We start from the raw sequence: 26,898 nt of genomic DNA, 5'->3' as shown, positions 1-26,898 counted from the left end.
ATTAGCTACTCGCTCACCCTATCCTGCCAGCTGCAATGATTTTTGTACATATACACCCAAGGCCCACTGCTCCTGAACCTCTTTTGGAGTTGTACCGAAGTTAAACTGATTGGCCTCTAGTTGCTGGGCTTATCTTTATGTTCTTTTTATGAACGAGGGTGCAACATTTGCAATTCTCTCCCCATCCGTGACCACCCCGAGTCTGAGGAAGACTGAAAAATTATGGCCAGCGCCTCTGCAATTTCCACTGTCGCTTCCCTCATCCTTGGATGAATCTCATCCGGTCCCGTTGCCTGTTCAACTCTAAGTGCAGACAACCTATCCAATACCTCGTCATCAATTTTAAACCCATCAAGTATCTGAATTACCTCATCTTTCGCCGTGGGCCGGGTAGAGTCTTTTTACTTGATAAAGACAGATGTAAAGTTTTCATTTAAAACTTCAACTATGCCACCCGCCTGTGTGTGTAAATCCCCTTTTGGTCCCTAATCAACCGTACTCCTTTTACCACTGTTTTACTCTACATATGCCTAGGAAAGGAAACCCCTTTTATGCTACCTGCCAGTTTCTTTTCATACACCCTCTTTGATTCTCTACCCTTCTCCTGACAATCTTTTATATTCAGCTTGGTTTTCAAATGGAAGTTTTACCTGATACCTGTCACAAGCACATTTTTAATCTTAATTTCTGCCTCCTTTCTCAACCAGAGAGCTCTGGGTTTGTTTGTCCTACCTTTCCCTTTCAAGTAAATATACTTTTGTTTTATTCATTAATGGGATGTGGGCGTCACTGGCTGGGCCAGAATTCATTGCCCATCCCTAATTGCACTTGAGAAGAGAAACAGGTCCAGCAGTCACCCAGCAACACAGCCCCCAACCCCCCAGTCACCCAGCAACACAGCCCCTCCCCCAAGTCACCCAGCAACACAGCCCCTCCCCCCAGTCACCCAGCAACACAGCCCCTCCCCCCAGTCACCCAGCAACACAGCCCCTGCCCCGTCACCCAGCAACACAGCCCCTCCCCCCAGTCACCCAGCAACACAGCCCCTCCCCCGTCACCCAGCAACACAGCCCCACCCCCCCAGTCACTCAGCAACACAGCCCCTCCCCCGTCACACAGCAACACAGCCCCTCCCCCCAGTCACCCAGCAACACAGCCCCTCCCCCAAGGCACCCAGCAACACAGCCCCTCCCTCCAGTCACCCAGCAACACAGCCCCTCCCCCCAGTCACCCAGCAACACAGCCCCTCCCCCCAATCACCCAGCAACACAGCCCCTCCCCCCAGTCACCCAGCCCCTCCGCCATCACTCGGCCAGCAAGTGATGTAATGGAGTCAGCCTCCTGTTGCTTGAGTCCAACACAACACACAGAACGTTCCGGAGCTCAAGGCTGCGGAGGCGTCACAGGCTAATCAGGAAGGTGTCATGTCGCACTCGAACCGTTAACTCTGTTTCTCGCTCCGCAGACGCTGCCAGACCTGCTGGGGTTTTTTTCCAGCGCTATCTGTTGCGATAGGAGGCGTCCCCTGGGCCCTGCTGCTGCTGCTGAGCCCCCCGAACCAGTACACGGGGGTGGGGGGCGGGGGAGGGGGGTGGGGGGGGGGGGGTGGTGGTCCTCATGACTTACTGTAATTACTGTTCTCGTCCTTGGTGCCATTGATGGTGCCATCAGGTTGCATCTGTAGGTAGAAGCCTTGCTGGCTGAATAATCTCGTCACTATACCTTTCAGCTGGGGGTCTGTGACAAAGGAAATAGAGGGAAAAAAAACAGTTATAAAATGATTCAGCGTGGAGTGGGCGTGAGGGCCATTCAGCCCATCGTACCTGTGCCAGCCCTTTGAACGAGCTATCCAATTCATCCCAGCTCCCTGCCCCCCGACCCCTGCAAATTTTTTCTCTTTTTCACATATTTAATCCAATTCCCTTTTGAAAGTTACTATTGAATCCGCTTCCACCGCCCTTTCAGGCAGCGCATTCCAGGTTATAACAATTTCCTGCATAAAAACATCGGTTTCAAACCTTTCAGAGGAGATGAATGAAAATATATTCTAAATACAGTTTTTTTTTAAATACACTGCTCTTCCCTTAGCTCAGCTGTCTCACCCGACGAGAAGAAGGGTTGTGAAAGATCCCAGGTTTGACCTGCAGTCTGTATAGTGTTGAGTGGAGGGGCTAGTTCCGATGCTAAATGGGACCACAGCAGGGCTTTTTTTGGGATGGGGGTGGGGTTCCGGTGGATGGGTTGGGACATTAAGTCAGCCACGGCTCCCGCTTCTGACGGCTATCCGGTGACTCCAGTTCTTAAAGGAATGGGCGAGGACATGACTGGCCTCAGGGGTGATGCCCACTGTGGTCGAATTGCCGACCAGCACTCACTCTCTGGGCTCAGACGTGATCAGCCAGCTGAGTGAGATTAAGTCTCCCCCACGCCACCCAGTCACCCCACGTGGAACTATGGCCCGGTGGAGAGTCAAACACTTCAAACAGGGAGAGGAGAGGAGCCAAAGCAAAGATCTGCCATCCGCTCCTAAAGCCTCAGGTGCGTAGATGTCGACACAGGTTCCGCAGATGTGACTGGGCTCAATCCTGCAGAAAACACTTAGTTATTCGCAGAATCCGGTTTTCTTTAAAGCGGGAGCTTTATCCCCCATTGCTGCGATTGTGCATCTCTGCCCACATCCCGCACAGTTCTTTGCTGCTCTCTGCTTTGCCACTGACACCTGTTTCTACAACCAGTGACCAGCCAAGTGGTATCACACACTGCAGCCTCCGGCTGGGTAAGCAGCGAATCCTGGGCAAAGGGAAGCTCAGCCTACAAGACATCCCAGAGTCAGAGGGTTCTTGGAAAGATCCACAACGTGGCCAATTGATGATTCAGTGGCATAACGTTTGTTGAAGATGGCACATCACTGGGATCCAAAGTTAACACTGTAGGGAGCATGAGACATTCTCAGCTGGTTACGGGGTTTGAATAGTTCACTGGACAAGTCAACAAGGTCCCCAGGTTTGACTGATGGTTTACGCAGAGTCGGATACTCTCCAGCCTCCTCCTCGATGGTGAATGTGAGCGGACATCAGAGGAAAACGGGGTCTATAACAGCTGCGACGAACCCCCCCCCACCCCCCGCCCTCCATCCCTACCCCACTCCAGCATTGCCAACTGGCTGGACGTAATAGTGGAGCTTCTATCACATGACCTTCAACTGCTCCATTCCTATCCTCCTGCCACTGATCACTTTGCCTATCAGTCTTTCTTCTACTTCTTCAGTTATCTACTTGAAGGCAGGTCTAACCCACAGAAGCCATGATCTCCGCAAGGAGTAGGGCAAGGAGGCAGGTCCCAAATCCACCCCAGTCGGAACAGGGATCATATCCCGTACTGTTGGCATCAAGCTGATCCACAGTTGTCCAACCAACTGACCCCCAAGGAGAAGTCAGAGTTGCTGTGGCAATATACAATTTTACACGTATGTTATATTCTGGAGCTATGGATAGTGATGGTAGAGGCTCCAGCTTCCTTTCCATCAGATGGCTGACCAGGAATCTTGTCCACTCTTACCGCCCGCCATTGGCGAGGGGTTGGACGGATTTACAGGATGATACGCATGTGATGAACACACTTTCATTGGCCATTAAGTCGTGGAGGGACCTTCTGGTTCAGAGGAAGGGACACTACCCACTGCACCACAAGACCTCCTACATCAGTCCTCCCACAACAAATTGGGACGTGAATCGGCTCTTTGTTAACTGATTGGATGATTCAGTCAAACACCCTTTGTCCCACCTGACCCATCTTTAATGCTGCAATCGTTCACAAAACTGTTCAAAGAAAGTTTTAAAAAGCACTTTTTTAAAGCCCCTAAGGTCCTAAGAAATGAGGGATTAATTTTCAATTCCTAAAGACGCCAGGACAATGCTGGATGTTTGGTAGCATTAACCTCCCCACTGCCCCATGGTCAGCCTGATCTCGTTGGCGCTTGATCACGTAGAGAGAGGTCACTCAGAAAGGGTCCTGGGAGTAGGACTGGGTACCATCTAACCAACAACAGCCCTCTAACTCACGAGGCTTCAAACAAGGTTCCTCTTTCTAGCCCCTACTCCAAATTAATCCTCAAAATTCCTGTGGGCAGCATCCAGTGATCGAAATGCAAAACCCAACAGATCTCAAAAAAAATAGCTGGGGTATCAGGTCAGTCCATTCTACAAACTTAGCTCATCATTGTTTCTTTGCAATCCTCAATAGAGAAATTCAAATGGTTTTGAGTCATTTCATTGAAATTCAGTCTATATTTTTGCTTTTTCTTTAAAAAAAAATGTACCATTCAAGCTCTAGAGTTGTATTAATGGAAAGAAGAAATTAATAAAATAGCAGAAGGAAAGAATTATAGCATTTAGGCAGAGTTTCAAGGCTGCCCTCAGAAGCCGCACAAAGGGCTCACTGTTAAGGTGAATCACCGATTGAAGATTTGATTCACGGTGTGAAGCCAAAATTGCTCCAAATTTCCCAACTCTTCACCTGAAACTTTGGTTTAAACTTCAGGGTTTTCGGTGAATGTGCCACTCGTCTTACTGCTGCCCGTAGAATTCAGAAACGGGAAGGTTAGAATTGAAACAATGCAGCACAGTAATTAACTGCTGAAATTGCCTCATGGTCCACAGCCAATCTCAGTGGTGTCAGGAATAACTCACATCGAGAAATACTCGGAGGCTGAAAGCCAAACTGAAGCTCTTCAGTAAGGGGTCATCGGCGCTGATCTAACAGCACCTACCTGCCCAAATCCACACTGCCACTGCCCCTTGGGTTGGGCAAGTTCAGCGGTGAAGGGACATTCAGAACTTTCAAGTCTGGTGGATGGATGGTAGAGGTTGAGCCCTGGGGAGTGGAGATCAAGTAATAGTCAAATTGTAGGAGTTACTCAGGAAATCAATCATCACCCGAAAGGGAAACGATAGCTGCAGCTGAGGAGATCTCATCCTCCAAGCGCCAACGCCTCTCCGCCAACTATCCAACCAGACTTTGAAATGAATCCACTGTCCTTGCTTCAACCTGTGGATCAGCCTCAGCCAAAAAGACAAAAGGACGGTTTCACATGTTTTCAATGTCTGATGGAGGGTCCCAACCAAAACTGTGCTCCTACTGCACTGCTGGCCTGCTGGACATTTTCTTCCCTCAGCGCTGCCTCCCTCAACTGCAGAACATTCTGGGTTTTATTTAAATGGAGGGTTTCCTGGATGGGTTCTTGTGCTCAGGAAGTTGCTCACACCCAAACCTCCAGACTTGGCAAGTGCCCGCAGGTTTCACCAAACTGCAGACAGGAGGAATGGGGAAAAGAACATTTCGCTTCTCATTCCTTAACCCTGTAGCTACTAAAGAGGTGGAGAAATCACAATGCACAGGAGCATTACCCATCACTCCTGAAACATTCCAACGCCATTCACCCAGGCGCAAGCGTCACTAACACCTACGCTCCACGGAAAATACACACTCAAACCAGTTGAAATTGCTTACATACATCTGTATTGACCATCGTTGGAAGGGTGGGGATCAGTATCCAGCTTTCTCTTTAATTTATGTGCCCAAAATAATTGAACAGGGGGCGTCAAGTGAATTCACCTAATGCAAAGGGTAAAACCAAGCAGTGTTGTCACTAGGTTTAGTTAGTACATTGGTACCAGCAAGCAGCGAATCTAAAACTGTGGCAATGCACTCTTCACATAGAATCATAGAAATGTCACAGCACAGAAGGTGGCCATTTGGCCTGTCGTGTTCGTGCTAGCTCGACAACAGCCAGTCAGCTAGCCCCACCCCTTTGCCTCTTCCCCATAACACTGCAATTTATTTTTCTCTTCATATAATAATCCAACCCTTTTGAAAGCCGTGGTTGAATCCTCCTCCACTCAAGCAGTGCTTTCCAGATCGTAACCACTTGCTATGTAAAATTCTTTTCTTTATGTCGTCATTGCATCTCTTGCCAATCGCCTTAAATTGGTGTCCTCTGTTTCTCGACCCTGTTTCTCCCTATCTACTCTGTACAAATTCATGACTTTGAGTATCTCTTCTGAGGTGCAGTATTCAAAGGGAAGTGGGAAGTTCTTCCCTGTGATCAGGGGCTAATCCTTGTCCTTCAGTCAACATCACTTAAAAATATAGATTGCCTGGTCATTGTCACGTTGTGTTTCTGGGATCTTGCTGTACACAAATTGTCTGTTGCCTATCCTACATTGCAACAGTGACGACACTTCAAATTTACTTCATTGCCTGTGCAGTGCTTTGGAACATCACAAGGTGGTGAAAAGTGGTATGGAGATGCACGTTATTGCTTTCCAGATGTACAGGAGCACTCACGACTGGAGGAGCCAGTCCAGCCCAACTTGGTTGGTCCCAAGTTCAAAAGGCACATTGGCTTAAGGGGCCCATCTTCACACCAGCCTCTCCTGCTCCAGCACAGGCACAGAAACATTGCCATGTCCCAGGTCCTTGACATGAACCAGACCCCCGACAGGGTTTGGTGCCATGTAGAGGGAGACGACAGAGCAGTACAGCCCTTGGACTCCTGTGGCCACGTTCTTTGCCCAACTACCTTCAGTCTCTTTGGGCCTTCGGACACCCCCAGAGCCTCCACAGTTTGTTTTGGGTCAGTGGGGGGGCACCCGAAGTTAAAAGGAGGCTGCTGATGGAGGCACCCCCCCCTCCCCCCCAACCCAGACCTGAACCAGATTTATCTCCGGGCTTCCCCCATACACCAGATCCCCCCACCACCCCCCCACCCCCCCCCCGCAAGCCTGAGGCTGGATGGGAAACAGCCCTTAAGTGGTCAATAATTGGCCACTTAAGGGTCTCAATTGGGGCTTGGTGGGCAGGTCTGGCCCATCCCAGCGCAAAATAGCGGAGAGGTCAGGGTAGGTGGGATCCCTTTGGGAAGGCCATCCTATAAATTTTACACTCACCCCACCCCCACCTACAAACCCGCCAGTGGGGCAAGTGTAAAATTCTGCCCACGATCTTGAACACATCTATGAAATCACTGCTTGGACTTCTTTGCTCTAAGAGAACAATCCCAGCTGATTCCTTCGTTGCCCAGTTCAGTAGCAGGACTCAAACATGGCAGCGTGTTGGCCGGGCCTGTACAGAGGGCAAAGCAAGTGGTGGACCGACACTCAGCCATTGACCCACATTCATCCCTCCAGACACAACACATCTTTGAAACGACAGGAGCTATACTGCTGGCAGGGAGAAGGGGGCTTAGAATGCAAGTGGACAGACAGCAAACCTACTGCTTATCCGGAAGTCAAGTGTATTGTCTAGTGCTCTGGCCAGTAGTAGCCACGTGTAACTAACCAGGAATGCAGAGGTAGCTAACTGCAATTCGAATTAGTAAATAAATGACTAACATAGACCATCGTTGGTCATGTGGTCTCAACACTCATACTCGCACTCGTGACCTTTGTGTGTGTTTGATGGTAAACCAGTAAAAGGACACGCAGAGTTTTTTTTGACCATTGTGAGTGCTTTACTTCCATGGTTACTGAACAGTTTTGTTTGTTAAGTAAATCTACATTTGTGAAGTTCATTGACCTGTATTGCACATAAAAAGGTTTTCTGCTAAAATGTGGGCCAGTGGCTGAAACGGTGTCGCCATAGAAACACCGCCGGCTGGCTGGAGATTTCCGTTGGACAACACTGACCAAGTGACAACACTGAGAGGTCTTCTCGTTGCTTAAGCTGGAGGTTAACGAGTCGGGGCACGAACTGAAAGCCACAGAGGAGATGCTAAAGGCAAAAAGTGGCAGCCATCCCAGCGATGGACCTCACTCGCTCACTCATGCCAGACACAGTCAGTCCTGTGGGACAATCCACTTGCAGCCACACCACCGGTCACTCCCAGAAAATCTCACCACTCATTCCGTTAGAAGCAAGGACTGTCCACTCACCTGTGCAAACTGCTCGCCATGATGGGGCATCAGTTTGGAATAAAGAAGAAGAGATGCATGGCATTAGAAAACTTTTCACACTTCTGGTTTCTTTTTTTTTTAAGAAAAACTTTTCTAAAAAAAAATGAGAGTATTGAACTGTGTATTGCCAGGAGCAGACACCAATAATTCGAAGCAACCTGTTGCCTGAGGTGAGCTCCCTCCAACCGGGTTTTGCCACTGGGATGGGAGAGGGGAGGGGGTGCAACTCTGCAAAACATGGTCTTTGTTTCTTCGTTGGCCTGAGGAGATGTGGGACACAAACATACAAAACTGATGGGTAGGGAAAGACCAGCTGGGTCTATCAAACCTCCCCTGCAAACCACGATGGTCAGGGCATTGTGACTAAACACATCCTACCCTCTCAATCCTCTGGACCCATGTGATCTGGGAAAGGTCAATAAAAAAGAAACAGGGGAAGGGATGGGGTTTTTTGTTAACACCAATGGGACTCGGTGACGCACGATTTAAAGAAAAAACACACGACACATGACACACACAAACACAAACACAAACACAAACACCAACACCAACACAAACACCAACACCAACACCAACACAAACACCAACACAAACACCAACACAAACACCAACACAAACACCAACACAAACACCAACACAAACACCAACACAAACACCAACACAAACACAAACACCAACACAAACACCAACACAAACACCAACACAAACACCAACACATTGCTCACTGAGGCTGCACATGATCCCACAGAGAGGGCCCCCTGTTTGCTCAGGAATACAGGGGGGTAAGGAAGTGCGACAACAGAGCAGCCTGTAACAGTTTGCAAGCAAAACATATACACCGGCCACCTTTACACAAACAGAAAAGTTGACAAAGCGTTTATACACAGGCAGAGATGGAATAATCAAGTCAGGTCAAAGGAAGATTCTATTTTAAGAAACACAAGGAAAGGTCAGTAGGCTCAACCTGGCTGTTTCTTTCCTGTGTATTAATCCCAAATTGCTACCTTTGCACTGGGAACTGAGGAACATGAGGAGGCCATTTGGTCCCTCGAACCTGTTCTACCACCATTCAAATCATGGCTGATCGGTGACCTGATTCTACACACTTGCCTTTGCCCCATAACCCTTAAATACTTTTGGCTAACATAATCTATCACTATCAAGTTTAAAATTGACACCTGACCAAGCATTCAAGGGATTTCCAAACTTTTACCACCTTTTGTGTGTGGATGTGTTTGCTAATTTCACTCCTGTCTCAAAGGTCTGACTCTACTTTTTAGATTCTGTCCCCTAGTCCTAGACTTCCCATCCAGCGGAAATAGTATCTACCCCATCAGCTCCTTTAATGTCTTGAAAACTTCAATCAAATCACCACTTAATCTTCTAAATTCCACGGAATACGACCCTAGTTTGCGTAGTCTCGCCTCATTATTTAACCCTTGGAGCTCAGGTATCTTTCCAATAAATCTACACTTCACTCCCTCCAAGACCAATATATCTTCTCCAAAGTGTGGTGCCCAGAACTGCTCGCGGTATTCCAGGTGTGTTCTCATCAGAGCTTTGCACTGTAAATCCCTTTAAAAAGTACCTTTCTCTTCAGAATTCATGAATCCTTTGTTAGGTTGCTTACTACTAAAATATTTTAGTGTCTGACTGCACAGAGCAGCTGTAACCCACTGTCTACTGAAGAATCAGTCTGCATTGACTGTATAAACAACTCATTAGACAATTTAATATTTTACCACCTGGGTCAGAAATTTTGCTCAATTCCTTTCTTAATCCTAGCTTCCTGATTTTTTGCACTCATGAACCCTAGGATTCAAACTTATCATCACTGTGAAGAATGGTCCTCATTATCACCTTTATTGGTCGCTCTGGGTCCACAAAGACAGAGAGATAACGGGTCAATGCCCCGGCCTGTGCAGTAGTACTGCAGATCAGATCTGGCCAAGACCTTATAATGCAAGGCTACAAACAGCCAGACAGGGACAAAGACAGGCAGCGTGACAGAGACAACAACTAACAAGACAGGGATAGAAAGCAAGAAAGGGACAGAGATAGAGAGCAAGGCAGGTCATGAGGCAGGGGCAAGCAGCAAGTGAAAATACAAAGAGATACCGAAAAAATATTCAGCTTGTGACAGCAATCATGATATAACCGAATATATGTCCTATAATCTAATATAACACTCTGTACTGTCATTTTTAAAACGGCAAATGGGAGACCATCTTATTCAGTGATCTGGTAACAGAGCAAGGTTAAGAATAAGGTTTGGTTTTATATATAGCAAGACATGTGTTGGTGGGATGGACAGAGACATTTAGGGATAGCTGTTTCCACACACAAATGAGCTTACCATTTTCCTCTGTATAACATAGATCAAAAAACAGTTCAGCATGCTACAGTGCATTTTTCAATAATTGCATTTGAATTTACCATGGTATAATCAGGTCGGGCTGCAGTAATGTTGCACGTTAAAACAGGCCTCTCCAGCATGGTTCCCTTGACATGAAATTTCTAATGTGCCTATAAATTCTGCAAAAAGTTTTAAAAACTTCAAGTTCACTTGAGAAAGGATTTCTAACTGATTACTGTTGGATCGGTCATTTCGTGGAGATAGACAGCTTAAGCCGTAACGGATGCAGAGAGTATGATTGATTGATGGTTGATTGTAAGCTTCACTCTGTTACAGAAGCCTATTCCAGGTCAGTCTGTGTGCGCTTGTTAGATACTTTATAAGCACTGCAGTTTATGTTAGCCGATAGAGGTTCAGACCAGTGCCGTTATATTCCAATTACACAGACTGAACCTAGATAAGGTGCAGAAATGAAATTTTCCACAATTAGTTTAATTGTTATTACTGGGTCTCAGCACCTCAATGAGGGCAAATCACATCCAGCATAGCACCAGACTGGAATCGTGAGGGCCAGAGACTGAGGCCATTTGGCCCACTGTCCATGCTGGCTCTCTGTACAGCAATTCAACCTGTCCCATTCCCCTGCTCCTTACCCATAGCCCTAGAAATTTATTTCTCTCAAATGCCCATCCAATTTCTTTTTGAAATCACTCAGTGTCCACTTCCATCACCCTCATAGACATGGAGTTTCAGGTCATTACCACTCACTGCAAAAAAAGGTTCTTCCTCACCTACCCCCTGCATCTCTCGCCCAAAGCCTTAAATCTACGTCCCCCATTCCTTGCACCATCAGCTAATGGGAACAACCTTAAGACGTAGGAGCAGAAGTAGGCCATTCGGCCCATCGAGTCTGCTCCACCATTCAATGAGATCATGACTAACCTGATAATCCTCAACTCCACTTTCCTGCCTTTTCCCCATAACCCTTGATTGTCCTACTGATCAAAAATCTGTCCACCTCAGCCTTAAATATACTTAACGGCCCAGCCTCTACGGCCCTCTGTGGTAAAGAATTCCACAGATTGACTACCCTCTGAGAGAAGAAATTCCTCCTCCTCTGTCTTAAGTCGGTAACCCCTTACTCTGAGATTATTCCCTCTGGTCCTAGACTCTCCCACAAGGAAAAACTACCTCTCAGCATCTATCCTGTCAAGCCCCCTAAGAATCTTATATGTTTCAATAAGGTTGCCTCTCATTCTTCTAAACTCCAATGAGTACAGGCCCAACCTACTCAACCTCTCCTCATAAGAAAATCCCTCCATACCCAGGATCAACCAAGTGAACCTTCTTTGGACTGCCTCCAATGTCAGTACCAAAACTGTTCTAGGTGTGGCCTAACTAGTGCCTTGTATGGTTTTAGCAAGACTTCCCTATTTTTATATTCCATTCCCTTCGAAATAAAGGCCAACATTCCATTTGCCTTCCCTATTACCTGCTGAACATGTATGCTAGCTTTTTGGGATTCATGGACGAGGACCCCCAAATCCCTCTGTGCTGCAGCTTTCTTCAGTCTTTCTCCTTGTAAATAATATTCAGCTCCTCTATTATTTGTCTATAACATTTGCCTACCTTACCTAAACCTGTTATAATCTTGTGCACCTCTGTCAAATCTTCCCTCAATCTCCTTTGTTCCATGAAGATCAGCCCTAGCTTCTTCAACCTAACCTTGTAGCTTAAATCCCTGATCCCTGGAACCATTCTGGCAAATCTCTTCTACACCCTCTCAGGGATCCTCACATCCTTTCTACACTGTGGTGACCACAGTGAGTGCAATACCTTACTTAGGCCTAACCCAAGCTTGATAAGGTTCAGCAGAACTTCCCTGCTTTTATACTCAATATGTCTATTTATGAAGTCCAAAATCCCACATACTTTGCTAAATAGTCTTACAATATCTCCAGCCAGCTTCAAAGGTCTCTGCACAGGATAGAGCCCCAGATCACCCGGTCCCTGACACTCTTTGGAACTGTGTCATTCAAGTATATATTACAGCTCCCTATCCCTTCTGCCAAAATGCTTCACTTCACACATCTCTGTATTTAGTTCCACCTGACACTTGTCTGCCTATTCTGCCAAACTTTCTATGTCCCTTTGGAGTTGATTGGTATCATCTGCACTGTTTGCCACACCTCCAAGCTTGGTATCATTGCCAAATTTTGAAATTTTACTCTGTGTTCTTTTTTGGATTTCTTCACAGGATGTGGACATCGCTGGGCTAGGCCAGCATTTATTGCCCATCCCTAACTTCCCCTGAGAAAATGGTGGTGAGCTGCCTTCTTGAATCACTGCAGACCCTGTGAGTATAGGTTATGCTCACAGTGATGTTCTGAAGTGAGTTCCAGGATTTTCCAGCAACAGTGAAGGAACAGTCAAGATGATGAGTGGCTTGGAGGGGAACTTGCAGGTGGAGGTGTTCCCATCTATCTGCTGCCCTCGTCCTTCTAGGTGGAAGAGGTTGTGGGTGTGGAAGGTGCTGTCAAATGAGCCTTGGTGAGTAGCTGCAGTGCATCTTATAGATGGTACACACTGCTGCCACTGTGCATCAGCGGTGGAGGGAGTGGATGTTGAAGGTGATGGATGGGGTGCCAATCAAGTGGGGCTGCTTTGAATTGGATGGTGTTGAGCTCCTTGAATGTTTTTAGAGCTGCACGCATCCAAGCAAGTGGAGAGCATTCCATCACACTGCTGACTTGTGCCTTGTAGATGGTGGGAAGGCTTTGGGGAGTCAGGAGGCGAGTTACTCGCTGCAGAATTCCCAGCCTCTGACCTGCTCTTATAGCCACTATGGCTAGTCCAGTTCAGCTTTTGGTCAATGGTAACTCGAGGATGTTGATAATGGGGGATTCAGTGATGGTAATTCTGTTGAATGTCAAGAGGACTTGGTTAGATTTTCTCTTGTTGGAGATTGTCATTGTCTGACACTCACTAGTATGAATGCAACTTGCCACTTCTCGGCCCAAGCCTGGATATTGTCCAGGTCTTGCTGCATTTGGACATGGACTGCTTCGGTATCTGAGGAGTCACAAATGGTGCTGAACATTGTGCAATCATCAATGAACAACCCCACATTTGACCTTATGATGGAAGGAAGGTCATTGACAAAGTAGCTAATGTTGGGCCTAGGACACTACCCTAAGGAACTCCTGCAGTGATGTCTTGGGACTGAGATGATTCACCTCCAATAACCACAACCATCTTCCTTTGTGCTAGGTATGACTTCGACCAGTGGCGAGTTTTCACCCTGATTCCTACTGACTCATTTTGTTAGGGCTTCTTGATGCCACACTTGGTCACATGCTGCCTTGGTGTCAAGGGCAGTCACTCTCACCTCACCTCTGGAGTTCAGCCCTTTTGTCCATGTTTGGACCAAGGCGAAGAGGTCAGGAGCTGAGCAGTCCTGGTGAAACCCAAACTATGTAAGTGCCACTTGATAGCACAGTCGACGACACCATCCATCACTTTGCTGATGATCGAGGAGGCTAATGGGGCAGTAATTGGCTGGATTGGATTTGTCCTGCTTTTGGAGGACAGGACATAACTGGGTAATTCTCCACATTGTTGGGTCGATGCCCATGTTGCAGCTGTATTGGAACAGCAATATCCAACTCATACAGAATAAAGCAGTGATCCTAGCACTGACCCTTGGGGAACAGCACCGTCTACATCCTCCAGGCTGAAAAGAACCACTTATCACGACTTACTGCTTTCTGATCTTAAGCCTTTTTTTAAATCCAAGCTGTCACTCCTACTCCAGGAACCTCAATTTAACAAGTCATTTATGTGCTACTTAGTCAAATATTTACTTAAAATCCATATGAATGACATCTATTGCCTTCCCTTCATCAAGCTTTTCTGTTACTTCATCAGAAAATTCAATTACTCAAGCAAAAACAGCCTCCTACAAATCAGTGTTGACTCTCCTTAATTAGTTCAAACCTCTCCAAGTGCCTATTGATTTTTTTCCCCCCAATTATTGTTTCTAAAACCTCACCCACCACTGATGTTATATTGACTGGTCTGTATAGTCGTTATTAGGAATGTCTTTATACCCTTTCTTGAATAATGCTCTAACATTTGCTGCTCTGAATTGTGTCGCACCCTCCCCCGAAACTAGGGAAGATTGGAAGGTTATGGCAAACCCATCAGTTATCCCCTATCCCCACTCCCTTCAGCAACCTGCACTGCAAGCCAACTGGACCAGGCAACTTATCCACTCTAAGCGTAGCCAGCCTTTCCAGTACATTTTTCATCGCACCCATTACCCCTACCATCTCCACTTCTACCAACATTTTGTCTGTAAGTAATAAGGACAAGGATGCTAAGTGCTGATTAAGTATTCTAACCTTGCCCTGTGCCTCTATGAATATATAACCCTTTTTGTCTCTAATATGATCACTCTATCCCCTCCTGCCCATTTACTATTTAAATGCTGGTTGTAGATTTTCAGGGTTCTGTTTTATATATTAGCTGCCATTCTATTTTCACATGCTCTCTTTTTCTCTTTATTCTTTCACAGGATGTGGGTGTCGCAGCAAGGTCAGCATTTGGTGCCCATGAACTGAATGGCTTGCTAAGCCATTTTTAGAGGGCAATATTAACCACAATGTTGTGTAGGGCAGACCAGGTAAGGGTGGCAGATTTCCTTCCTTAAAAAGGACATTAGTGAGCCACATGGGTTTTTGCAACAATCGATGATAGTTGTCATATTCACCATTATTGAGACTAGCTTTATATTCCAGATTTATTCATTGAATTTAAATTCCACCAGCTGCTGTGGTGCGATTTGAACCCATATCCCCAGAGCCTGGGCCTCTGGATTACTAGTCCAGTGATGTTGTCACTATGTCACCATCACCCCCTCTTTGTCAGTCTTCCCCTCCCCTCTCAACCTATTGTATTTGGCCTGGTTTTTGCTTGAAGAATTTAGCTGACATGCATCATACACTCTTTTTTTGTTTCATCATATTCTCTATTTACCTTGGTATCCAAGGAGCACTGGGTTTTGGCTCCCATTCCTCCTGCCTAGTTTGTACCTGAAACATCACCTGCTTAAAGATAACCCATTGTTCCATCACAGTTTTTCTTGTCAGTCTTTGGTTGTATTTTACCCTGGCTAGATCCCCTCTCATCCCTTCTTCCAAAATTAGCCTTCTTCCAATCTAGATGTTCTCTATTAGACTGTTCCTTGATCTTCTCCATTACTAATCTAAACCTCATGATATGATGATCACTCTTACCTAAGTGCTCCCCCAAAGACACCTTGCCCACCTTGTTCCCTGCAACAGACCCAGCAATGCCTCCTCCCTAGTTGGACCGAGAACATACTGGTCAAGGAAGTTCTCCTAAACACATTTTAGAAATTCTTTCCCCTCCTTAAGACTTTACTCGAAGTGTATCCCAATGAATGTTTGGATGATTAAAACCCTCGAATATCACCACACTATCATTCTTGCATATCTCTGTGTTTTCCCTGGAGATTTGTTCCTCTATCTTTTTCTTACCATTTGGAGCTTGTTAGAACACCCCAAGTAGCGTGATCAGGCCCTTCTTGCTTCTAAACTCTAAATTAGATTCATTCCTAAAACAGGGACACCGAAAAAGAGGAATGGTGGAGTGGGTAACCCATTGTATGATAAACATTGGCACATAAAGCAGAAAATAAAATTTCAGATTTGCATCCAAGAATGTCATGAACAGTTATACACAATAAAAAAAAAACAATTCAGGTTAAGAGCAGCTCGAATTTTACAGAACAGACTAACAGAACAGAACAGACTAACGCCAGTAAAAACAACTTTGTAATTTCAACAGAAGGGAATCATCCCCAAACCATTTTGGTTATAACAGTGCTGTTTTTCTGAATGTGGAATGTGATAGTAATAGGAAGGGACTCTGCAGAATTACACTGCAGCAGGGCCCAGAGAAACTCTTTGAATCCACTGAGATCCCTATTATGCAACAGGGGAAGCTAGAATACAAATCAGAATGCACAGATAGACCATCAGAGGGCAATCTGATCACAGTTTGCCCTCTACCAATCCCAGTTTTGGACACTAGGGCAATTAATCCATGCTGACACTCCCAGTACAGCTTTGAGTGAGTGCTGCATTGTCAGAGATGCTGCCCTTTGGATGAGACATTAAACAGAGACCCTGTCTGTCTCCTCTGGTGGACATAAAAGATTCCACAGCCACTAAACTGTAGAAGAGCAGATTCTACCAGTATACTGGGGCCAATATTTATCCCTCAAACAACATCATTTACTTCATTACTACTGTGCGCAAATTGCGTGCCATATTTCCTACATTACAACAGCAATTGCACTACCCACAGACATACAGTTGACACACAAGTGCATTTGTATCTAGAATGTGTCTAAGTAAGATTGGTGAAAATACGGAGACTGATTTATAAGAGGAGACTTGTAATAACACCACAGGGTAAAAAACAAGTGCAGACTGTGCTGCTCACTCAGATTAAGCAAATTGCTTGTCAGCAGAGGGTGTCTAAATACTGTGCGCACAGCCGATGTGTCACAGTAACAGACAACTGCTTGCACTGAAATGGAGGATATAGCTGCTCAGGGAAAAGGACAGCAACTTTAACACAATTTTTATCAAGCAAGTCGAGGTGGCAATAATTTCAGGTCTACTGTGTCTTCAAACTTCAGTAACATTTACTTTGCTTTTGGAAAAGGTTTTTTTGTCATCTTTGGTACCAAGCCCCAGTTTTAACCCAGGGGGAACAGGGACAGGTTCAGACTGGACAGCAGTTTTATAACCCGCCCAATCTATTTGGAGCGTTAGGTTGGACAGGCTGTGAAACCGTTCCACTTGTGGGTGGGCGTTTAAGTTAAAGTCACAATCAAATTTCAATTTAATCCAGGGAGATGTACTGAACATAGAATGTGAAAATTACCCAGCAGAGGAAGAGGCAACTCAACCCATCCTGTCTGTGTCAGCACTTTGAAAACAACAACAATTTGTATTTATATAGCACCCTTAACGCAATAAAATGCCCCAAAGCACTTCATGGGAGCATTATAAAACAAACTTTGACACTGGGCCACATAAGGAGATATTAGGGTAGGTGACAAAGCTTGATCAAAGAAGTGGGATTTAAGGAATGTCTTAAAGGAGGGGAGAGAGAGGCAGGGAGACCAATCCAGAGCCTGTGCTCAGGTAGGTGAAGGCATGGTAGAACATTGCAAAACGGGGAAGCCAGGATTAGGGCAATGCCCCCTCCTTTGAGGGGTTGTGGCGGTTGGAGAAGGTGGCAGAGACAGGAAGGGAGGAAGATGAGAGCTCTGACAAAAAGTCATCGACCTAAAATGTTAACACGGTTTCTCTCTCTACAGGAGCTGCCTGACCTGCTGAGTATTTGCAGCATTTTCTGTTTGGAATCAGTCTGGCTGAAGAAACATAATTGACTGTTAGCTTAAGTATTGGTACATTCAAATTCAGTTTTAATTTTGTGCAGGCAATATTTTGCCTTAGGACTGCAATTGCCTTGATGTAGAATCATAAAATAATACTGCCCAGAAGATGGCAGTTCAGCCTGTGCTGGCTCTTTAAAAGTGCTCATTAATTAGTCCCACTCCCCCCCCCCCCCACCCAACAAGCTTTTCCTATTCAAGTATTTATCCAATTCCACTTCTGTAAGTTACTATTGAGTCTGCTTGTAGGCTGCGTATTATTGATCTTAACAATTCGCTACAAACATCTCCCATCTCCCCTCTGGTTCTTTTGCCAATTATCATAAACCCCATGTCCTCTGGTTACTGACCCTCTTGCCAGTACAAACATATTCTCCCTACCTTCATCATCATTTTGAACACCTGTATTGAATCTCTCATTTTTTACTGCTACAGGGAGATCAATCCCAGCTACTTTAGCCTCTCCATATACCTGCAGTCCTTAATTCTTGGTACCATTTAAGTAAATCTCCTCTCTACCCTCTCCAAGGGCTTGACATCCTTTCTAAAACGCGTTGCACAGAATTGGACACAATACCCTCATGAAGTGTCCTATACTTCAGAAGGGGTCCTAGTCATTTTAAGATAAACAAATGCATTAGCAAATGATCAGCTAATGATCATCAATAGTAATTGTAGAGTGTTTACTTCTGTTTTCCCCAAAAACAAGAGCTCTCAGAAGTTTGGAGAGCATTGCTTGAGCAGTTTAAGGGAGCTGGTTAATACACCTCAGGCAATGAGGCAGCATTCAGTAACGAAGATCCAAAATACTGCTTCAGCATCCTTCGAACCTCCCCTCAGCAAGTTTCAGGATTACTCCCATGTGTTTGCCCCATATTACCAAATGGTGGGAATCATCACTCATTCCACTGACAAGGTCCCAGCCGTCAATTTCCTGGCGGCAAAGTTTTGGAGAAATCTCACCTTTGTCAACACTCAAGATTAATGGTTGTGACACCAGCAAGTCTTGCACCATTGTGGATTCAGCACCCTCTGCAGAACATATGGCAGGTGATAACTCAGTCACTCAATCTAGCAAGCAACTCCATCCAAACTGCAGGAATTCTTCAAGAAGGTGGTAAAGTTAAATTCCAAAGTCATCCCAGCTCATATAGACTGGGTCCCTGATGAAGTTTCAAACCAAACACTTTTAAAGGCAGCTGATGATCACGGAATTGATCAACTGGAATGAAAATTCTCTGGACAATATGGGGAACGTTAACGGAAAAACACAAGATCCTGAGCCGTAAATGGCAAACAACACCAGCACTCTGGAACTAGACCAGCCAAGGACAAGTAAACATATGAACATAGGACAATGAAGTGCAAGGGAGACCCAGTTGTCCATCTTGCATGACCCACAAAATACTTATTCCTTGTGCATCACAATATATACACTCCCCTCCCTACCCAAGGCTAGATGATCTCTTGGGAGAGGCAGATTCCCGGATTTTAAAAGTCCACCTCAATTTAGGCAGAAGACATTTTCCTCTCAGGCACCTTTTAGTGATTAGAAGTGACTTAAAATGGAAAAAGCGGATTAAGAACATTTCCAGGATCTGGATCAACTTAACTAGTGGATTGCACTGCAGGGATGACAAAAGATCACATTTTACAGCGGGATGGTTCAATTGATTGAAGGATTAAAAGCAAGAAGTGCCATCTCTACCAATCACAGGGACAGTGAACCCCGAGTGAACTCACCGGAGGTGAGAGTGACTGCCCTTGACATCAAGGCTGCATTTGACTGAGTGTGAGATCAAGGATCCACAGCAAAACTGGAGTCAATGGGAATCAGGGGGAAAACTCTCTGCTGGTCAGAGTCATACCAAGCATAAAGGAAGATGGTTGTGATTGTTGGAGGTCAGTCATCTCAGCTCCAGGACATCACTGCAGGAGTTCCTCAGGGTGGTGTCCTCGGCCCAACCATCTTCAGCTGCTTCATCAATGACCTTCCTTCCATCATAAGGTCAGGAGTGGGGATGTTCGCTGATGATTGCATGATGTTCAGCACCATTCACGACTCCTCAGATACTGAAGCAGTCCATGTCCAAATACAGTAAGACCTGGACAATATCCAGGCTTGGGCTGACAAGTGACAAGTAACATTCACACCACACAAGTATCAGGCAATGACCATCTCCAGCAAGAGAGAATCCAACCATCGTACCTTGATGTTCAATGGCATTACTATCACTGAATCCTCCACTATCAACATCCTGGGGGTTACCATTGATCAGAAACTGAACTGGACTGGCCATATAAATAGTGTAGCTACAAGAGCAGGTCAGAGGCTAGAAATCCTGCGCTCAGTATCTCGCCTCCTGACTGCCCAAAGCCTGTCCACCATCCATAAGGCACAAGTCAGGAGTGTGTTGGAATACTCTACATTTGCCTGGATGAGTGCAGCTCCTACAAGACTCAAGAAGGTTGACACCGTCCAAGACAAAGCAGCCCACTTGATTGGCACCACATCCACAAACATTCACTCCCTCCACCACCGATGCACAATAGTAGCAGTGTGTACCATCTACAAGATGCACTGCAGGAATTCACCAAGGCTCCTTAGACAGCACCTTCCAAACCCACGGCCACGATTGTCTAGAAGGACAAGGGCAGCAGACACATGGGAACACCGCCACCTAGAGGTTCCCCTCCAAGTCACTCATCATCCTGATTTGGAATTATATTGCCGTTCCTTCACTGCCACTCGGTCAAAATCCTGGAACTCCCTCCCTAACAGCACTGTGGGTGTACCTACACCACATGGACTGCAGCGGCTCAAGAAAGCAGCACCACCTTCTCAAGGGCAACCAAGGATGGGCAATAAATGCTGGCCCAGCCAGCGGCACCCACATCCCGTGAATGAATTTTTTAAAAATCACATCGAAAGTCAACCCTAACACGGTATCCTGTGTTAAATCACAGTTTCTTTTTTCTGCCTCTTCGCCAATTCATTCCAATCTGTCCTTGGGATAATGTGGCCTCCGACAGGACTCTCCCCAATTCCCGGAGAAGGCATCGAGCCTTCTTCTGAATGTTTGTTAGGCTGCTTTTGAGGACATTAAGACACTAGCACACAGTGTCAAACAAGAATCACCTATATAATCATTTTTTTTTAAAAAAAAGGAACTCTTAACTATGAATATGAGTGGTACTGTCTGTTCCTGGTCTGGCTGAGTTCTGTCTTAAAACCATTTTTACTTAAATTGAAAAATGGTGTCGTGTCTTCAGAGGGATGGTCTATTCTGAGAGCTATAATGGGACATCAGCCAAGAAAAGAGTAGCATGTGGTAAGGTGAATTCATAAAAATGTGAATAATCTGTCTTCATTTATTCCCAGGGTTAGCCCTGAAAGTAAATAGACAGCAAGACAAACACAGCCAATCCCCAGTCCAGTATAGAAAGCTTGGGCATCAGCGTATACTTCACATTTAACATTCCTCCTTCCTGGAAACCCAGGAAAGTGAAGCAAAACCGGAACAAAGGGTGAGATGGAGGGAATCAAGGGGTTTAACTGCTCCAGCCTAAATGTCCCATTTCACTCTTTTTTTTAAATTCATTCATGGGATGTGGGCGTTCAGAGGGCATTTAAGGATCAACCATGTTGCTGTGGGTCTGGAGTCCCATGTAGACCAGACCAGGTAAGGACAGCAGATTTCCTTCCCTAAAGGACATTAGTGAACCAGATGGGGTTTTTACAACAGTTGACAATGGTTTCATGGTCATCATTAGACTTTTAATTCCAGATTTTTATTGAATTCAAATTCCACCATCTGCTGTGGTGAGATTCGAACCCTGGGTCTCTGGATTACTGGTCCAGTGTCAATACACTACTGTGCCATTGTCTCCCCTAAAATTAGAAACAGATGCCAACTGATGCCAGATTGCCCATGTCAGCCTGACCCTGGGTGTTAGACGGGGTTTTCATGAGAGCTTCAAGAGAAGGCTGTCTCGATTTCTCTGCTAGATAAACCAACAACTCAGTTCTTCAAGCTACGATGGCCTTGGGACTGGCTCCTGGTTTGTGTGGAGTCAGCTGGTCTCATGGACAGCTACAGTGGAAAGGTGGACACGGCGAGAATCAGCACGTTTCTTGCTCCTGAGTGATGTCCAGGGAGATCTGCTTGAGCATAGACAAGAGAGGGGGCAGAGTCATCTGACCTTTGGTGACCATCCCTCCCTCCCTCTCTCTCTCTCTCTTCTTGTCCCATGTGGTACAGGAATCTGGTTTCAGAATATCAGCAACAATTTTTAACAAAAGGTACACAACATATAGTATGTGCCTATTTATATGAGCTGGACATCAAAGATCTCAAAATAGAACAGGGGAGTTCTCCACACTGCCCTGGACAGTTATCCCTCAACCAATATCATTTTAAAAAGCACAATTTGATCAATCCTATCACTGCCGTTTGTGGAATGTTGCCATGCACAAATTGGCTTCCACATTTCCTACGTTACAACAATGACCACACTGCAAGAGTACTTCATTGGCTGTGAAGCGCTTTTGGGCATCCTGAGGTGGTGAAAAGGAAGCTCTTTCAGTACATTTGGAATGTTATCAACCAAATCTAAACTTCACTGCAACATTCATAATTTACACAGCGATAAATGTCACTTCTGATCTAGGAGGGTGTACACTGTAGCATGAACAGCCCTTGCATTCACAATTATACTGAACACTTACAGGCTGCTGGTCCACTGTATATTGTTACAGTTCAGATCCAGTGTGCACCCCTCTCTTTTACAGTCAGACACAGTTCACACTAGGGGTTTTAATGCAGCAATGTGGGATCAGTGGGCAATCTGCTTCACGCATTCATTTCCTCGAGACCACTTCCCTCAATCCAGCACCACCTTTGTGAATGTTCTTGCCCATGGGTCCACGGTGGTTCCCTACATTTCCTTCTCCACATTCGACTATTCCAACGCTCTCCTGGCCGGCCTCTCATCTTCCACCCTCTGTAAACGTCTAAAACTCCTCTGTCTGTATCCTAACACCGTACATCCCCTGTGTCCACTGACCTACATTGGTTCCCAGACTGGCAATGGCTCAATTTTAAAATTCTCATCCGATTTTCAAATGGTTCCATGGGCTTACCCCTCTTCCTCTCTGTAACCTCCTCCAAGGAACCCAAGTTCTTTTAACTCTGGCCTCTTGCCCAAACCAATTTCCTTCATCCCACCATTGGCCATGCCTTTAGCTGTCTGGAATTTCCCCTAAAAACCTCTTTCCCTCTCTACCTTTCCTCCTTTAAGACACTCCGTACAACCAACCTCTTTGGCTAAGCTTTAGGTCGCTTGACATAATATGTGGCTCAATGCAAATTTTTGTCTGATTACCCTCCTGTGAAGCACATTACATATGAACAAGGAGCAGGAGTAGGCCATTCAGCCCCTCGAGCCTGCTCCGCCATTTAATAAGATCATGGCTGATCTGGTAGTAACCTGAAATCTGCATCCCGCCTACCCCCCATAACCTATCACCCCCTTGCTTACCAAGAATTTATCCACCTCTGCCTTAAAAATAGACTCTGCTTCCAATGCCTTTTCAGGAAGAGAGTTCCAAAGACTCGCAATCCTCTGAGTGAAAACAGTTTTGCCTCATCTCTGTTTTAAACAGGCAACCCCTTATTTTTAAATAGTGACTCATGGCTCTAGATCCTTCCATCCTCTTCTGAAAATCAGAATTTTACACCATTAAAGTATTTAGGCTCAGCAAAATATTCTTCAATGATGCAGATTACAGTTACTTGTAGACGCAGTACATCTGTAGTGTAGATGGAAAGAGACCCATCACACTCAGATTCCTATATTCACGCTACTGATACTAACTCCCCCTTCTCAACAGGACCCAAGCTGGATTTCCATTCTGTAGTCAGGCTAAAGAAGCTGCTTTACGCCAGGTGAGACCCACTACCTGAATGTGGAAGTAGGAAACAGCATAAAGATTAGGCAGCATCTGCGGAGAAAAAGCACTTAACGTTTCAGGTGGATGATACATGGTTCCATGTTAATGAAAGACCAATAAATGGTCCTTAGCCTGAAACGTTGTTTCTCTCTACATTTGCTGGCAGACCTGCTGGGTATTCCAAGTATTTTCTGTTTATATTCCAGGTTTCCAGCATCCAGCATTATGCCTTGGTAACAACAGAAAGGCAATATGAAAGCCAGGCTGTGGGCCAACACTTTCAGAAAGGAAACTGGATCAAATTCCAAATCAGCAGAAGTTGCTGGGTGTGGGGTTTTAAGGCAAGAAAGTGAGGGCGGGGGTTCAAACAGTGGAAGGGCCGAGATAGGTGCAGCTAAATGCACATCCTTCTGCAAAACTGGGTAAGAGGAAAAAATGGTACAAAATTGAATGGGACTTATATTTCTATCATGGCATTCACACACACATACACACACACGTACACACACACACACACACACACACACACACACACACACACACACACATGTACACATACAGAAATAAACACCAACTTGGCCCTTATGGCACCAAAGTTTAAACTTCTGCACACTAACAATAGGACAACTTTGCAACTGAGGACTGACAAGTCAGCATCTGCAAGCAACTCTTGCCCAAAGCGTTGGCAGTCAGCATGTCCCCTCCCGAGCAATGGCAATCAGACATTCCTGGTGGCTGTGCAAACACATCATGCAAGTTCTTCTATCCTCCAATTCTCATCCACCTCTCTCCGCCACCCACCCCGGTCCCCAATTTAAATGTATACAATGGCCATCATGCAAAGCATGAGCCATAAAAATTAAACACACAAGCTGGATTCTAATATCCATAAAACACACACGGCAATCTGAATAACGCACAAGTTTCTGATGCCATATTGGACATAGAAAAAGGCACAAGTGGGCCAGGTGAGACTCTATAAAGCACACAATACAAACATGGGGGCAAGGTGATGGTCGCCATGCATTCCTGACTGCTGGGATTAAATCCTGATCTCACTGCAGCCCACATGAGAGCTGAGGGTAGAAGGCACTGTGCACGGCGGGGGCTGGACTGTGTGTGAGTGTGTGGGAGAGAGAGAGAGAGAGTGTGTGTGTGTGTGTGAGAGAGGATGAAGAGAGAGTGTGTGTGTGTGTGAGAAAGGGTGTGTGTGGGAGAGAGAGAGAGAGAGAGAGAGTGTGTGTGTGTGTGTGAGAGAGGGTGTGTGTGGGAGAGAGAGTGTGTGTGTGTGTGAGAGAGGGTGTGTGTGAGAGAGAGAGAGAAGAGAGAGAAAGTGTGTATGTGTGTGAGAGAGTGTGTGTGTGTGAGTGTGTGGGAGAGAGAGAGAGAGTGTGTGTGTGTGAGAGAGGGTGTGTGTGTGTGAGAGAAAGAGAGAGAGAGTGTGTGTGTGTGTGTGTGTGTGTGAGAGAGAGAGAGGGTGTGTGTGAGTTTGTGTGTGAGAGAGGATGTGTGTGTGAGGGTGTGTGTGAGAGAGAGATAGAGAGTGTGTGTGAGAGAGAGAGAGAGTGTGTGTGTGAGAGAGAGAGAGTGTGTGTGTGAGAGAGAGTGTGTGTGTGAGAGAGAGAGAGGGTGTGTGTGAGAGAGAGGATGTGTGTGAGTGAGGGTGTGTGTGAGAGAGAGATAGAGAGTGTGTGTGTGAGAGAGGCTGTGTGTATGATTGTGAGAGAGAGAGAGATCGTTCCAGCCCGCAATGGTAGACACCTCCCTTTATGAACACACACCTCCCGCATGTGCATGTACTGCTGCCTGTGTTTACAGCGAATACTGTACCACACTCTCACCCTCCCCTCTCTCACACACACACACTGATCATTAACTAGCTTGGGGAGGTCAACAGATACATTTTGCAGATTGTTCCCTGCAAAATCTTCCAAAGTCTTCCCAGAGTTCAGGCTGGAAATTCACACTGGAATCTCTAACACATGTTAAAGGGGCCGGCTGCCAAGGAGCAGAGAGTAAGGGTTAACACTAACCTGTTCTCTTCCTGACTGGTCTCTTTTTGCCGCTACAGAACCTGACTTTGGAGAAAACTCCGAGTCCGTGCCTCTCGCACAAGGATTTCTTGGCTTTACTGGGGCTGCTCCTGCGCTTGGTGGCGGACAGGCGGTCAGTGTTGTTCTCTCTCGCCTGCCGCTTCTGCCGGATGAGGGAGCTGGCAAGAGCCGCTGCCATACCCTAGGCTGGAGAGCAGCATTCACCAGGGGAGAGGGAGGGGGAGAGAGGGGAGTACTGAAAAACACCCCCCCCCCAAAAAAAACACCACACGCACACACACACACACACACACACACACACACACGAGAGCGAGAAAGAGAAAGAACCCCCAGGGGAGATAAAGCTCCCCTCTCAAAGCCAATGCCAGCCGGGAGCAGGGAGCGAGTCAGACCCGTGAGCGGAATGCGGAGCCAAGGCTCGAACCCCGGGGAGCAGGGACATCCCTAACCCCTGGAGAAAGGGGCACTGGAAGGCAGGAGGAGCCCAGCTTCGGACCCTCCCCTTCAAACCCCAGAGGCTGCTCCAAAAAAAATAAATAACTGCAAACCAGCAACCCCACCCCCCACCCCTCCCTCCCTTCAATCCGAGGGGACAGGACAGGACAGGACAGGAACACACACACACTCTCTCTCTCTCTCTCTCTCTCTGCCAAAAGTCTAAGAGGCAAAGGTCGCTGCTAATCCCAGTCCATTGAAGGGAAGGTCTGGGGGGTCTGCCTCTGCTCTCAGCTACTCCTCTGGCATGGCACCCCGAGATCAAACCCTGGCTGGAGAGCAGGCTGGTCCATCAGGGTGACAGTCACTTCGTTGCCAGCGCCTCTCTCTCTGGGGTAATAAACTAATCTCCGGGTCAGGGGCTTGGTGGGACTCGCAACTTCTCGCACCATCGGGTTCCGTAGCAACAACACTTCCCAGCAGCTATAATCCCAAGATCGCCGTCTCCAAACAAGGAAGGACCAACGCAAGGCAAAAAAAAAAAGCACAACTCAGTTTTCAACTTGACGCCAGGTGCCGGCATCTGTCTCAAGGCGGCTCAACATGTTGGGGTGCTCAATCCACAGCCCATCATCCCTGGGGAGCCAAGAGTG

General features: G+C 46.3%; 1 protein-coding gene across 2 annotated transcripts in view; it reads right to left on the bottom strand.

Annotated features, from left to right (window-relative positions):
* The window catches only part of fgf12a (fibroblast growth factor 12a), a 169,531-nt gene extending 143,243 nt beyond the window's left edge, over positions 1 to 26,288 (bottom strand). The window contains exons 1-3 of one of the 2 annotated variants that reach the window (XM_041175394.1): positions 25,790 to 26,288; positions 7,932 to 7,940; positions 1,627 to 1,737 (exon numbers count right to left, since the gene is read on the bottom strand). In XM_041175394.1, coding sequence (XP_041031328.1) covers positions 1,627 to 1,737; positions 7,932 to 7,940; positions 25,790 to 25,988 — 319 coding nt within the window. In that variant the 5' untranslated portion in view covers positions 25,989 to 26,288. Of the gene's footprint in view, positions 1 to 1,626; positions 1,738 to 7,931; positions 7,941 to 15,869; positions 15,914 to 25,789 lie in introns of those variants that run through there. The other variant, XM_041175396.1, reaches the window with a different exon arrangement.
* Positions 26,289 to 26,898: the final 610 nt, after the last annotated feature.

This window comes from Carcharodon carcharias, chromosome 2, assembly GCF_017639515.1.
Source record: "Carcharodon carcharias isolate sCarCar2 chromosome 2, sCarCar2.pri, whole genome shotgun sequence".
NCBI classification, from domain to species: Eukaryota; Metazoa; Chordata; class Chondrichthyes; order Lamniformes; family Lamnidae; genus Carcharodon; species Carcharodon carcharias.
The sequence above is the reverse complement of the archived record's forward strand: the minus strand, read 5'-3'. Positions and strand labels throughout refer to the sequence as shown.